We start from the raw sequence: 13,675 nt of genomic DNA on the forward strand, positions 1-13,675 counted from the left end.
TCTAGTCGGGAGTGGTGCTGACTGAAAACAGATGATTTGGAGCGATTCGCGCGCCATCTGTTGGTCATTCTAAGGACTTATTGAACTACCCTCGTACCTTGTTTGCAGTGCTGGCTGTAAGATATTTATAAATTGGTGGAAGATAGGCTGTCGGTTGAAATTCAGATTGAATTTTGAGCGTCTGGTTTTTCTGGTAACATATACGTTGCATGGAGCATAAAGCCTGGCATCAAATCGGATCTGGAGCTTTCCAGTTACTTGCCCTTTTTGGGACCGCTGAAACATCTAAAGCTGTAATGTTTATCAGCTGCATTTCAGGGCCATTGCTTGCACTTGCTTTCTTCAGTTTGAAACACGCAGTGCCCAAATTGCATCTGCGTATTTTTCCCCCAACACCCGATTAGTAGTTAGTCATATCTTCAAATTGAGGGTCTTCGATGTATTGCTAGTTATTTCTCTGTACACTCAGTTCACGTTAGAACCTTCTTTTATCTGTCTGAAAGTTTCGATTTTGTTGTCTTCCCTAATTTGTACCTTCCTTTGCTGATATCCATATCCAACCTGATCTTCCATGGTGGATCTCGATCCTTTGCGTGGACAAACATTGCATTTGCAGGTTCAGTTATGCGGCTTGCCGTTCTAATGGTTGCCACAGCTGCACAGTATATAAGAGTTTGCACCTATAAGTCTTTTGTAATGTTTCTTTTGGGCAGAGAATGGCTTAGTGTTCGTTCTACATATCTGAACTCTAGTATAGCATGACCAAAATTCCTTTCAAGGTGTTGTAGTTTTTCTGGGATTTCGCTATATACATCATCGTTATTAATATTCGGATGTGGTTCTAATGGATCCGGTACATGCTGTTCATTTTCTCTAGCAGCTATGCCTTCAGCTCCAATTTCAGCCCACATTTCTCTATAAAAAAATATAGGCGAAAATCATCTCTGTTCTTGTGGTATGTCCATTTTCGTAGCTTTTTTGTTTGCTGATCCTCAGCTTCTGCCCCTGGTTGTATAAGGCCATCCACCTCTGGAGGATGTGGTGGTGTTGGATCATCAACAAGTTGAGGAAGAACATCAATTGCCCCTGGTTGACCGTATGACGTGGCTTCCTCTAACTGATGTTCATTGCCGTCGTTTTTCACGCCGAATCAACCTGTTGTTTAATCTCCATTGCTCGGTCTTCTGTGATGTCGAGATTGTATTGATGTCCTTCACCTTAGCGATAAGACCTCTTAGTGCGACTTTCTGTATATTAGGATTACTTTGCAGCAAATTTCGTTCTTAACCCTCACAGAATAGACTTGGTCTTTCAGACTCTACGGTTTTCCACGAAGTAGCTAGAATTCAAAAGTGGGGAAGGGGGGAAGTTAGGGCGTAGAAAATTCGTTTTCGGCTCCCTCTTCTATTCCTTCAACAAGCTAGTTCAGTTCCCCTTCAGTTTTCGAGCAAGCAAAGCTGGAAAAGTGCGATTGGGTCCAGCAGACCAAGACTATCCTGTGTGTCAAAAAAAGTGAAGTTTGTGGAAAAGGCAACCAAAAGTAATGATCACTTCTAATGATGAATTTGAAAGTATTGCGTTAGTTTTAGAATGTGCATGATGCTGAAAGTAACTTAGTGAGTGTTTATAGGTTATGTACACATTGTTTGTATTCTTTTGTACAGCAGTTGAGAGCCGCTCTTGATAAAACAAATATCGACTTATTCATGCTTAATAATTAATAATATTATTTATATTCATGTTCATTCACGATCAAAAAACATATATGATTCTATGCAAAGTGTCCAAGGAATGTATTTATATAAAAACATCCATTTTTTTAAGAGTTCTAGGTTGACATTTTCATATTGTGAGTTATTTGAATTGAAAGGTTTCTTTTCGTTCGGTTTTTTGATTTTGAAAATGTTATAACTTTGGTAATTTTAATTTGATCAAAAAAAAAGTCATCGGGATAAATTGTTCGTATTTTTTTACTATAAATATCTGTCGATAAAATTTTTAAATCTTGAAAAAGAGTTGTGTCAAAAATTTTGAACATGCTGCGACCTTTTGAATTTGTACAAAAATTGCTGGTTAAGGAATTAGATCTTTCTTTTTGGTCCCTCAAACGGTGTGCCAAAAAGCAATCCAATCATATTAGTCTTTTGAACGTTATCCCTCATACAGAGGACGACAACAACGATGACGACAAACATACACTGACGATAAAACTATTTTTTGTGACTCAGGGGTCCTCAAAACTTCGATATTTAATCAAATCGGTGAAAGTCAGTTTTCATGTAAAACTAATACCTTCTCATTATGGATGAGAATGTACAAATTTGTTTCGTACTCGATATAAGAAACTAACGAAAAATGAAAGGAATAAGCAATTGTGACCTTTACCCCCATTCACTCCCCTCCCCCCTAACAGCGGCACGAGATTTAGGAAGGCCCCATACGTCCCGCCTTAAAAAACACTCTCCTATCCTCCAAAGCATGACATATTTAAATGATCCGTTATTATTTTTATCAGATATAATTGAAATTTTAATTTACTTTTTTATCAGCATGAAAGCATAAAAGGGTATCAATCATACATCTATGCAATTCTTGGGTTTTTCGTTGTGGAGGATCATATTCTCAATACAGGCAATGGACTGGCAACTCGGCCTTACTTAGAAGAACTTTGGTCAATGGCTTTGTCAAAAATCGTCAACGCACTTCGAACACATTCCGTAGGTTTTTCGAGTTTTTATTAATGCAATCATTTGAAATTACACCGTATTTCAAAACTTTTCTTTAAATTTCAGGCCTATTGCACCGATGCTACACTGATCTTAAAAATAAAAAACCTGATAATGCTCTTCAGCACGACGTTAAGAGTAAGTAAAGTTAAAACTATATTTGTTAGGCATAGGCTACGGGCTATGTATACTTATAGTGGGTAAAAAATAGGCAATGTTAATGTTTATCGACTATTATTTCTGAAAGGGTGCAAGAATCAAAAAGACTAAATAATTCCAAAATAGCCCAGACATAGCCATTTCATTCAGACTACTACTGTTTATGGCAAAGGAATTACAGTAAAACCTCTCGATTGTCTATACTTGTAAGTATAAATGGGCGGGATTTTACTTTTTCGAGGTTGATTAACTGATTAATAGGAGAATAGTTTCTTGCATTTGAGTTAGTGTATGCCCACATGTAATCAATGGTTTTTCAATGTAAGCATTGCAAATTTGTCAAATATCAAAGTTTCCATGTACGGAAAAAATAATCTAATAATGTATGTAAAATGTATGCAAAATATAATACATTTACGTATGTGAAGCAATGAATCTTTAAAAGAAGACCGGTGTAATCGCATCACCTCGTTATGCTGATAGCGTATGCGCGCGCAACAGAGTACTTAGTAAATGTTGATTACCGACGATTATTTAACTTTTGTTGTTAATATTAAAACTTCAAGATAATTTTATGCCGGTACAGTGGATAAAAATGATGGGTTGCGTATGTACTACCAGCACCGATAAAAAATTTCTTTACCAGCCGCTACCAGACATTAAATTACATTATTTATATTAAAAAATTCAATGCATTAGTGTGGGCCGAAAAAAAGGTATAGCTGGGTAACCATGGCAAATCGGCCCCCGGTTATATCAGACTGACATTGATGTCAAATGTTCATCGTGAGGTAATAAAAAAACTATTAAGAATTTTAACCTTAAAATTGCATTTTTTTGGAAGTTATGAAGGGGGGAGGAAAAATAAAAGTGTTTTTTTCTCAAAAACCGCATTACCGATTTTTATAAATAAAATATATGTTATGGAGACCGATTCCACAATTCACAAATAAAAATCTAGAACATTTTATAGCTGAAATAAAAGGTAAAAAAATGTTGGAAATTTGTTGGAAAATTTTTCAAGGTGATGTTTTTGACGTGATGTTCAAAAATGTTTTAATAATTTTCGTATTATCATATAGAAAACTTGAAAGACAAATGCAATGCGATATGCTGCAAGAGATAGTGTAAAGTCTCAAAACAACACAATAAGAAGTGAGTATATTTACAAAGAGATAGTCTACCTGTTTAGGCAATTGGCCTCATTGATGTCGAGAGTCGGGTTAAAAATTTACATGTGTACTAGTTTCAACGCTACCCGAAAGGTGCAGTACGCCGCCGGTTCTTTTAGTTACTACTGTCTTGCATTTTCTACAAAAAATTAAAATCTGGATATAATTTAAACAGCTAACAACATTCTAAGATATTACGAAATACTGAAAAACATTGCAATCTTATTTTAATGGGTGTGTCACCAAATACCAATAATATCATTAGGAGGAAGGGGGTGAAGCCTTTTCCTCTATCCTATCATAAAATGGAGGTTGCGATTATATCTCGAAATCTGAAGCCACATTATCTCTTCACGTATTGGTTGGATTTAAACTTGCCGTCTTTTCTTTAGAATCGAGATCAGCGGAATGTATTATGAAGCGTGCCAGTTACGCTGAGTCTATGAGTTCTTACGTTCTTGGCAGATTTCCGAGTGATCCGTTTGGCGGCGGTAAATGCTAGGGATACAAGTCGAGTTTGAATTGTACAATTTTGACTTGCATTTCATTCAAAGCTAGCTCTAAGGCGTCAAGGTACGTTCGATGGATCTGTTTCATTATGGATGTAAACATTTCGAGCAATAGTGCCGAATTCGAGTGGAGCTCGTATATGTTTTTTAAAACATTTATTTAATCTTCAAACATTGTAATTATTTAAACAATTTTCATAAATGGTTATTTTTTCAAGAATACGTTTAATTTATTATGCTGCTTTGTAAATTTACAAGAAATATTAATTATTTAAACAATTTCAATTTAAAAATTAAGACTAAGAATGTGTATCCCATGACTCTTTTCTATATTGATTTGTAAATGTACAAGAACTAATAACACCAGCACACAAAAAAAAGTGGTCTGTCCGACAGACTGCACTAGCATATCTATATGTTTTTGGGGTCGCTGAATTCGAATCCGGTGTCCAAATAACCAAGTTGGCTCGTATTTTTCTGAAAAACGAAAAAATAGACGTAAAATCGACAAAAACAGCGATTTTTCAGGTATATTTTTGCAAAAAAAAATATTTTCTCGCCCAGTGGACTTAACCAACATATTTTAATATATTTTGGGTCGCTGAATTCGAATCTGAGGCCCGTAAAACCAATTTGGCTCATACTTTTTCGAAAATCGCAAAAATAAACGTAAAATCGGCGAATACAGCGATTTTTCTTGTATACTTTTGCAACAAAAAATTGTTCATGCCCGGTGGTCTAAATCAGCATATCCTTATGTTTTGTGGGTCGCTGAATCCGAATACGGGGTCAAAATAACCCAGTTGACTCATATTTGATCGAAAAATGCAAAAATAGAGGTTAAATCGACAAAAACAGCGGGTTTTCGTGCATATTTTTGCAAAAAAATATATCTTTATCCCCGGTGGACTTATCCAGCATATCCTTATGGTTCTGGGGTCACTGATTCTGAATACGGGGTTCAAATGACCCAGTTGGCTGATATTTGATCGAAAAACGCAAAATTAGACTTAAGATCGACGAAAACCTTTAAACCTTTACCTTCCTCGACTAAGATTGTCGTTCACTGGAGATTCCATTTGCGTCTCACGTTTCGGGGTTTTTAATTTGCGTTATTCTCCTTGCATGGCAATAGTAGGAATTTTTGTAAATAAGTTTTATTTACTTTTAGCGTTACCCAGAAACAACGACGTAGACGTAGTAAATTCTGTTCTCTTTGGGGTACTTTATTACCGTGAGTCCCCTTGCCTCTCACGCTTATAGGGTTTTTTCATTTTTTTATTATTCTTTATATTGCTTGTATCGAACCCTTTTGTCCTCAAAAGACCTACGTAGTGGGTTTCGCTTTCGCTTGGTACCTTGATTGACTGGATCTCGTTTTAAACTCCAACAGTAGTCAGCCATCATGTTGATGTCCCAACATCCCTGATATCGCCTCTCCATCTCTTTTATATTTTGGTGGAAACGTTCGCCTTGCTCTTCACTAAAGTTTCCCAGGTTGTCTGGAAACTTATTTATATGCGAATGAAGAAAATGTAGCTTCAAATTCATAAGGCCGCCTAGTTTACCAAAGTCGAGATCGCGTTCGTCATTGCAAAAAAATAGATGGTCAAAAAGAACATCGTTTGAGCAAGGACAAAGAATATAATCGAAGATCCTCTAGTTGACCCAAAAGAAGTTTTGATTCCACCCCTTCATACAAAGCTGGGTCTTACGAAACAGTTTGTCAAAGCGCTTGACAAGGATGGCGATTGCTATGCGTATTTGGAAGATCAATTTCCACAACTTTCCGAAGCAAAATTAAAAGAGGGGATCTTCGATGGACCGCAGATAAGAAAAATGTTGCAGGATCCAGAATTCATTACAAAAATTTCTGGCACTGAAAAAGATGCCTGGCTTAGTTTTAAAAAAGTTGTAAAAAACTTTTTAGATAATAAGAAAAGTCCAGACTATCAAAGTGTGGTTTCCGAAATGGTAACAAACTTTGGTAATCTAGGCTGCCTTATGAATTGAAAGCTACATTTTCTTCATTCGCATATAAATAAGTTTCCAGACAACCTGGGAGACTTTAGTGAAGAACAAGGTGAACGTTTCCACCAGGACATAAAAGAGATGGAGAGGCGATATCAGGGATGTTGGGATATCAACATAATGGCTGACTACTGTTGGAGTTTATAACGAGATCAAGTCAATCAAGGTACTAAACAAACGCGAAACCCACTACGTAGGTCTTTTGAGGACAAAAGGGTTCGATACAAGCGATATAAAGAAAAATAAAAGAACTCTATAAGCGTGAGAGGCAAGGGTACTCACGGTAATAAAGTACCCCAAAGGGAACATAATTTACAACGTCCATGTCGTTTTTCCTGGGTAACGCTAAAAGTAAATAAAACTTATTTACAAAAAATTCTACTATTGCCATACAAGGAGACTAACGCAAGTTAAAAACCCCTAAACGTGAGACGCAAAGGGAATCTATAGTGAACGACAATCCCAGTCGAGGAAGGTAAAGGTTTAAAAGTTTTCGTCGATCTTATGTCTAATTTTGCGTTTTTCGATAAAATATGAGCCAACTGGGTTATTTTAACCCTGGATTCAGAATCAGTGACCCCAAAAACATAAGGATATGCTGCATAAGTCCACCGGGGATGAAGATATATTTTTTTTGCACAAATATGCACGAAAAACCGCTGTTTTCGTCGATTTTACCTCTATTTTTGCGATTTTCGAAAAAGTATGAGCCAAATTGGTTGTTTGGGTCCCAGATTCGAATTCAGCTACACAAAGGACATTTAAATATGTTGGTTAGGTCCACCAAGCGAGAAAAAATTTTTTTTTTTTGCAAAAATATACCTGAAAAATCGCTGTTTTTGTCGATTTTACGTCTATTTTTTCGTTTTTCAGAAAAATACGAGCCAACTTGGTTATTTGGACACCGGATTCGAATTCAGCGATCTCAAAAACATATGGATATGCTAGTGTAGTCTTCGGACAAACCCCTTTTTTGTGTGCCGGTGTAATTATTGAAACAATTTTAATTAAAAAATTAAGAGTTTGCCCTTTTTTTACAAGTAAAATTGTTTACGAAGTTAACTAAGAATGTCTACCCGATTATTCTTTTATATTTTGCTTTACAAATGTACATAAACTATTAATTAAACAATTTTAATTAAAAAACTAAATATGACTTTTTTTCTAAGAGCCAATTTGTTTGCTGAGTACAACTAAGAGTGTCTATCCCATGACTCTTTCTATATTACTTTGTAAATTTACAAGAACTATTAATTATTTAAACAATTTTTATTAAAAAATTAGGAGTTTGCCCTTTTTTCTACAAGTCAATTTTTTACGGATTCAAGTAAGAATGTCTGTACGATAACTCTTTTTTATGTTGCTGTGCAAATTTACAAAATGAATTCATTGTTTAAACAATTTTAATTAAAAAATTAAAATTGCCCTCTTTTTAAGAGTCAATGTGTTTGCAGAGTCAACTAAGAATGTCTATCCGATGACTGCTTTATATGTTGCTGTGCAAATGTACAAGAACTATTAATTATTTAAAGAATTTAAATTAAAAAATAATCGTTTAACCTTTTCCTATGAGTTAATTTTGTTACGAACTCAAGTAAGAATGTCTATACAATGATTTTTTATGCTGCTTTTTAAATTTACAAGAACTATTAATTATTTAAACAATTTCAATTTACTAACTAAGAGTTTAATCGTTATTATACGAGTTAATTTTTTGACGGAGTTAACTAAAAATGTCCATGAGATGACTCTTTTCTATGTTGCTTTATAAATTTACAAGAGCTGTTATTTATTTAAAGAAATTAATTTGAAAAATAATAGTTTAACTTTTTTTCTACAAGTTAATTTTTTTACGAGTCAAGTAAGAATGTCTATACAATGACTCTTTTTTTTTAATTTCAAAATAATCCTAATGTTGCAAATTTTCACTTCAAAAACATGTTGACAACTGTGAAGGATCAACCCTTGTCTGATATCAACTCATTTAACATAACTTTACCCAACAGAACCTGACCTCACCTAATCTGAATTAGCAGAAATTTATTGAACTACACGTAAAGCCCTGGAAGCATATTTTCCCATTAGCAAATGTGTGCTACATCGAATGGGTCAACTCGAGCCTAACCTAGAAATAAATCTAACCTAGCCTAACCTAACCTAACCTCACGAAACACAATTAAACTGATTGTGTTGTCCCGTTGTGTTTGCAGTACCGTTTGAATCAGCTTGCGCTTAACCTGCAAAGAGGTCAAACCTATCCGAACCTAAAAAAACCTGACCTAACCTACCCTAACTTAACTTCACGTAACACCATTAAACTCATTGTGTTGTCCCGTTGTGTTTGCGGTACCGTTTCATTCAGCTTCGGCTTAACCTACATAGAGGTTTAACCTATCCTAACCTAACAAAACCTAACCTAACATAACCTAGCCGAATAAAATTGAGCCACACATGTAGCTATGTAAGCGTACGGTTCTCAGTCTTAAATGTGTGCTATATTTAATAGATTAACTCAATCTAAACCTACAAATGAATCTAACCTAACAGAACCTAAGGAAATTTTGCTTAACGGAACAAAACTTAACTTAAGTGTTCCCGTTGTAACACAATAAAATTAATTTCATTGTACTACAGGTAGTTAAAAATTTAGACGCACATTACTCATTTGAAGAAACTTAGAACTACAAGTAGAATTGACGCCATTTCAATTAACCTGACAATGTTTGTATCAATTAAAATGTAGAACTGTAACTTAAACATGCAAATGAATAAGAGTTTTATTCAAAAGTTTCTTCTCTCTGCTTTTCTTAAACTTAAGGGATATATTTATACTATCTTTCGTATTTACATTTTAGCTTGCTTTTTATCGTAATTAAATTGATTTATATACCTACTTCAGTCTATTTTCTGCCTGCTATAACGTGCCCTTTTTGTTCGAAGGAACGATGCAAAGGGTTACGCTTAAGTTTAAGACCTACATTCGTTTCCCTTTTCAACATCCAGTAAAAATCAGCCATCATGACCTCGTCCCATCTACCCTGATATCGTTGTTCCATCACTTTTATGCCTTGAGGAAAACGTTCCCCTTGTTCTTCGCTGAAATCACCAATATTTTTTGGAAACTTATCCAGATGGGAATCTAGAAAGTGAGGTTTTAAATTCATCAAGCAGTCTAACTTTTTGTAGTTTCATATCATTTTCGCAACAATATTCTCGTAGTCTGGACTTTTTTTGTTACCGAGGAAATTTGCGTTTACTGCTTTAAAACTTTCCCAGGCGTCCATTTCAATTTTCGTCATGTGGCTCACGAAATTAGTATCTCTTGTCAATATTCGAATCTGTGGTCCATCAAAGACTCCTTCTTTCAATTTAGCGTCTGAAACATTAGGGAATTTAAGGGATATATACTTATAGCATTGTCCATCTTTGTCTAGCGCCTTGACAAATTGCTTCATGAGCCCAAGCTTTATGTGAAGGGGCAGTAGTAAAATTTTTTCTGGATCAACGAGGCTTTGGTTGATGATATTATGAGAACCAGGTTTAAATGAATCTCTTAAAGGCTAATGTTTTTTGCTGTAATGATTGGCTCGATCTCTGCTATTCCACAGGCATATAAAGCATGGCTCTCTTGTGAAACCTTATTGTTGGCCTAATATCATTGTTATGATTTTGAGATCACCACATATTTGCCATTTGTGATTCGTGTAATTAACTTTTTCAAGAAGCATTTAGCATTGTTATATTCTTCTTTAATGACCGTTGAGTGAGCTACAGGGATAGGAGCGTAAGTATTCGTGTTATGCAGTAAAACAGCCTTAATGCTGCGTTTTGACGAATCAATGAAAAGTCGCCATTCTTCGTCTCTGTACACATTTTTCTTCAAGTTAACGTCAGTTAACGTCATTGCAGTACACTAAAGACGTCTCTTCGTCTCTAACGAAAAACTTTCTGAATTCTTTGTCCTTGCCACGATAGAATGAAACTTTTGTCTTTGGCTCTAGAAGATTTCTTCTTTTTAGAAATGAAGCGGCAAATTCAGCGCCGTCTTTCGGTAATCCAAGATCTCTAATGAAATCATTCAGTTCTAGTTGCGACACTAATATTGGAACCTTCAATTTCATTTTATGCACGCCATATTCGTCATCTTTTTCGTCATTTTCATCGGAATCCTCAGAACCATTTTCTGTTCGATCACTGGTTTCACTACCGTCTCCATGACGTTGACTTTCAACTTCCATTCTATCATCTTCTAAAGCGCTTAAATCAGTCTGGCGTGCATTTTTATTGATTTCAATTGCTCTTGTGACTGTGCACACATTAATGTACGAAATGTTATTTTTATTTTTGGCATTGAACCCTTTGCCGGAATTCATGCAAAATTAGCAGTCCTTCGCAATAACGGGTTTTTCCATGTGGTTGGTGTAGAGTACTTGCGGTACTTTTCGTTGTTTGAATTTTTTAGAGGATACAACATAAGTCTGTTGGAATTGCAAATGACGTGAGGAACCCATTTTGTTTCTTGGTGTAGCAATTTACGGTCAAAACACTTTTCGTAAAGACTTTTCACTTCCTCGTCGATTGATTTTCGCAAACTGCTCACTTTATATTTACTGCAAATGTAACAGAATGAATCTGAGCTATTCTTGCAGGCATGCGATTGAGAAATTCTCGCGTTTTTTTTCCTTGTAGCATGAGACTCTACACCAACCAAGTGATCCATTGATGAAGAGCTACGGTTGCATGATGACGACGTCGGAGAGCCCGCTTTCCCACCCTGGCCAGACGCCGATACTGGGTTTTTTCCCTGCATCGTAATACACTTTTTACCTGTGTCTGCCATGACAGCATGAACGCCGTTTACCCAGGGACTCAACCAATGTGGATTCGCTGCCCACCGTCACCACGTGGAGGTGCCCTGGTTACAGACACAGGCGAATAATGCTAGCAACAAGCGGTTACGAATCTCCAGACATTTACTGCTATTAATGTCAAAACATGAAAGTACGCAAGAACAGGGTTGCCAGCGTAATCGGTTAGGTTAGGTCAGGTTTTGTTAGGTTAGGATAGGTTAAACCTCTATGTAGGTTAAGCCGAAGCTGAATGAAACAGTACCCCAAACACAACGGGACAACACAATCAGTTTAATTGTGTTTCGTGAGGTTAGGTTAGGCTAGGTTAGATTTATTTCTAGGTTAGGCTCAAAATTGACCCATTCGATGTAGCACACATTTGCTACTGGGAAAATATGCTTCCAGAGCTTTACGTGCAGTTCAATAAATTTCTGTTAATTCAGGTTAGGTGAGGTTAGGTTCTGTTGGGTAAAGTTATGTTAAATAAGTTGATATCAGGCAAGGGTTGATCCTTCACAGTTGTCGACATGTTTTTAAAGTGAAAATTTGCATCACTGGAATTATTTTGAAATTTATTTGCCTCAGTGCATGATTTTTCGTCAATTTTTGAGGTTATGGCTCAACCATGACGTGATGGGTGATTTTTGATACCGAATTTGAATTCAGCGCCCCAAAATCCATAGGAATACATATGTCTTGTTACCAGATCCGCACACTTTTTTTTGTGTGGCTGTGTTATAAAATTAAGAGTTTGGTACTTTTTCTACGAGTAGGCTCCATTTTTTAACATAATTAACTAACAATATCTTTTTTCTCTGATGCTTTGAAAATTTCTAATTATTAATTATTTAAAATAATTTTATCAACATATTTATCGTTTGGCTATTTTTCAAGTAAGAGGCATAATTTATTTACGGAATGAACTAAGAATGTCTTTCGATGATCAATTCCCACCATACTTTGTAAATTTATAATAATTATTAATCATTTAAACAATATTCATAAACATATTGAGAGTAGGGGTATTTTTCAATTAATAAACACAATTTGTTTACGAAGTTAACTAAGATTGTTTTGGCGATGAATCTTCTAAGTTATTTGTTAAATTTACAAGAATTATTAATTATTTAAAGAACTTTCATAAAAAATTCAGATTTTTGATATTTTTCAACGAATAGGGTCAGTTTTTTTACAAATTTAACTAAGAACGTCTTTCCGATTAATTATAATAATCAAATTTTCATGATTTATTTTTTAAACTACTTTCATGAGAAAATTGAGAGTTTGGACATTTTTTGAAGAATAGGCTTAATTTGTTTACGTAATCAACAAAGAATGTATTTGCAATCACTTTTTCCTACGACGCTTTGAAAATTTACACTAATGAATTATTATTAAAATAAATTTCATAAACAATTTCTGCATCTTGAAAGGTAGTTGTGCGGAGCCGTGTACAAATAAAACTTATTAAAGCAAAAATGAATATCGCTTTCAGTGCGTTAATTGAATCACATTCCGTCATCTACGGCGAAGGCCACTGCAAGCAATGCTCGAAACCTTGCGTAATTCCAAGTGCCAGTGTATTCATTATTTTTGGGAAACACATGTGAGTAGATCAGTCGTATTATTATTTATATTATTTCATATTTATTCATATTATTATTATTATTATTATTATTATTATTATTATTATTATTATTATTATTATTATTATTATTAACACTGTAATTAATCGTTTGGATATCAAACCCTTGGAAACAAATGACAACTGCATTGTGAAACAAGTGAAAGACGCTCATAGCGCAACAGTGATCCCAATTTTAGCGAACTTTTTAATGTTTGTGTGCAATGTTTTTTAGTGTTTTGTAGTGTCATAAAATACTGTTATCTGTTTAAATGAAAGACAGATTGTTTTCTTTGTTAAAAATACCAACCAGTAGTTACTAAAAGAAATGCGCCTCGTTACTGTACCTCCTTGGTAGTGTGGGAACTAGTACACACGTAAATTTTTAATCTGACTCTCGGCAATAACTAGATCAATTGCCAAAACAGGTAGACTGCCATTTTGTAAATACATTCTTTTTGTGTTGTTTTTCAACTTTTTACTGTCGATTACAGCATTTTGTAACGCATTTGTCATGAGTGCTTGCACATGGCAATACAAAATTATTATTATTTATTCTAACTATGGCGTACCACTCAGATCAGTTCGGTGGGGGGGGGGGGGG

General features: G+C 35.1%; 1 protein-coding gene across 10 annotated transcripts in view; it reads left to right on the plus strand.

The window, feature by feature from the left end:
- Positions 1-13,675, plus strand: part of LOC117177698 (exocyst complex component 6B) — a 292,026-nt gene that overhangs the window by 71,659 nt on the left and 206,692 nt on the right. For all 10 annotated transcript variants that reach the window (XM_033368563.1, XM_033368566.1, XM_033368562.1 and 7 more), the window contains exons 6-7: positions 2,550-2,717; positions 2,793-2,864. In XM_033368563.1, coding sequence (XP_033224454.1) covers positions 2,550-2,717; positions 2,793-2,864 — 240 coding nt within the window. The remainder of the gene's footprint in view (positions 1-2,549; positions 2,718-2,792; positions 2,865-13,675) is intronic.

Source organism: Belonocnema kinseyi, chromosome 8 (assembly GCF_010883055.1).
Source record: "Belonocnema kinseyi isolate 2016_QV_RU_SX_M_011 chromosome 8, B_treatae_v1, whole genome shotgun sequence".
In the NCBI taxonomy this organism is placed as follows: domain Eukaryota; kingdom Metazoa; phylum Arthropoda; class Insecta; order Hymenoptera; family Cynipidae; genus Belonocnema; species Belonocnema kinseyi.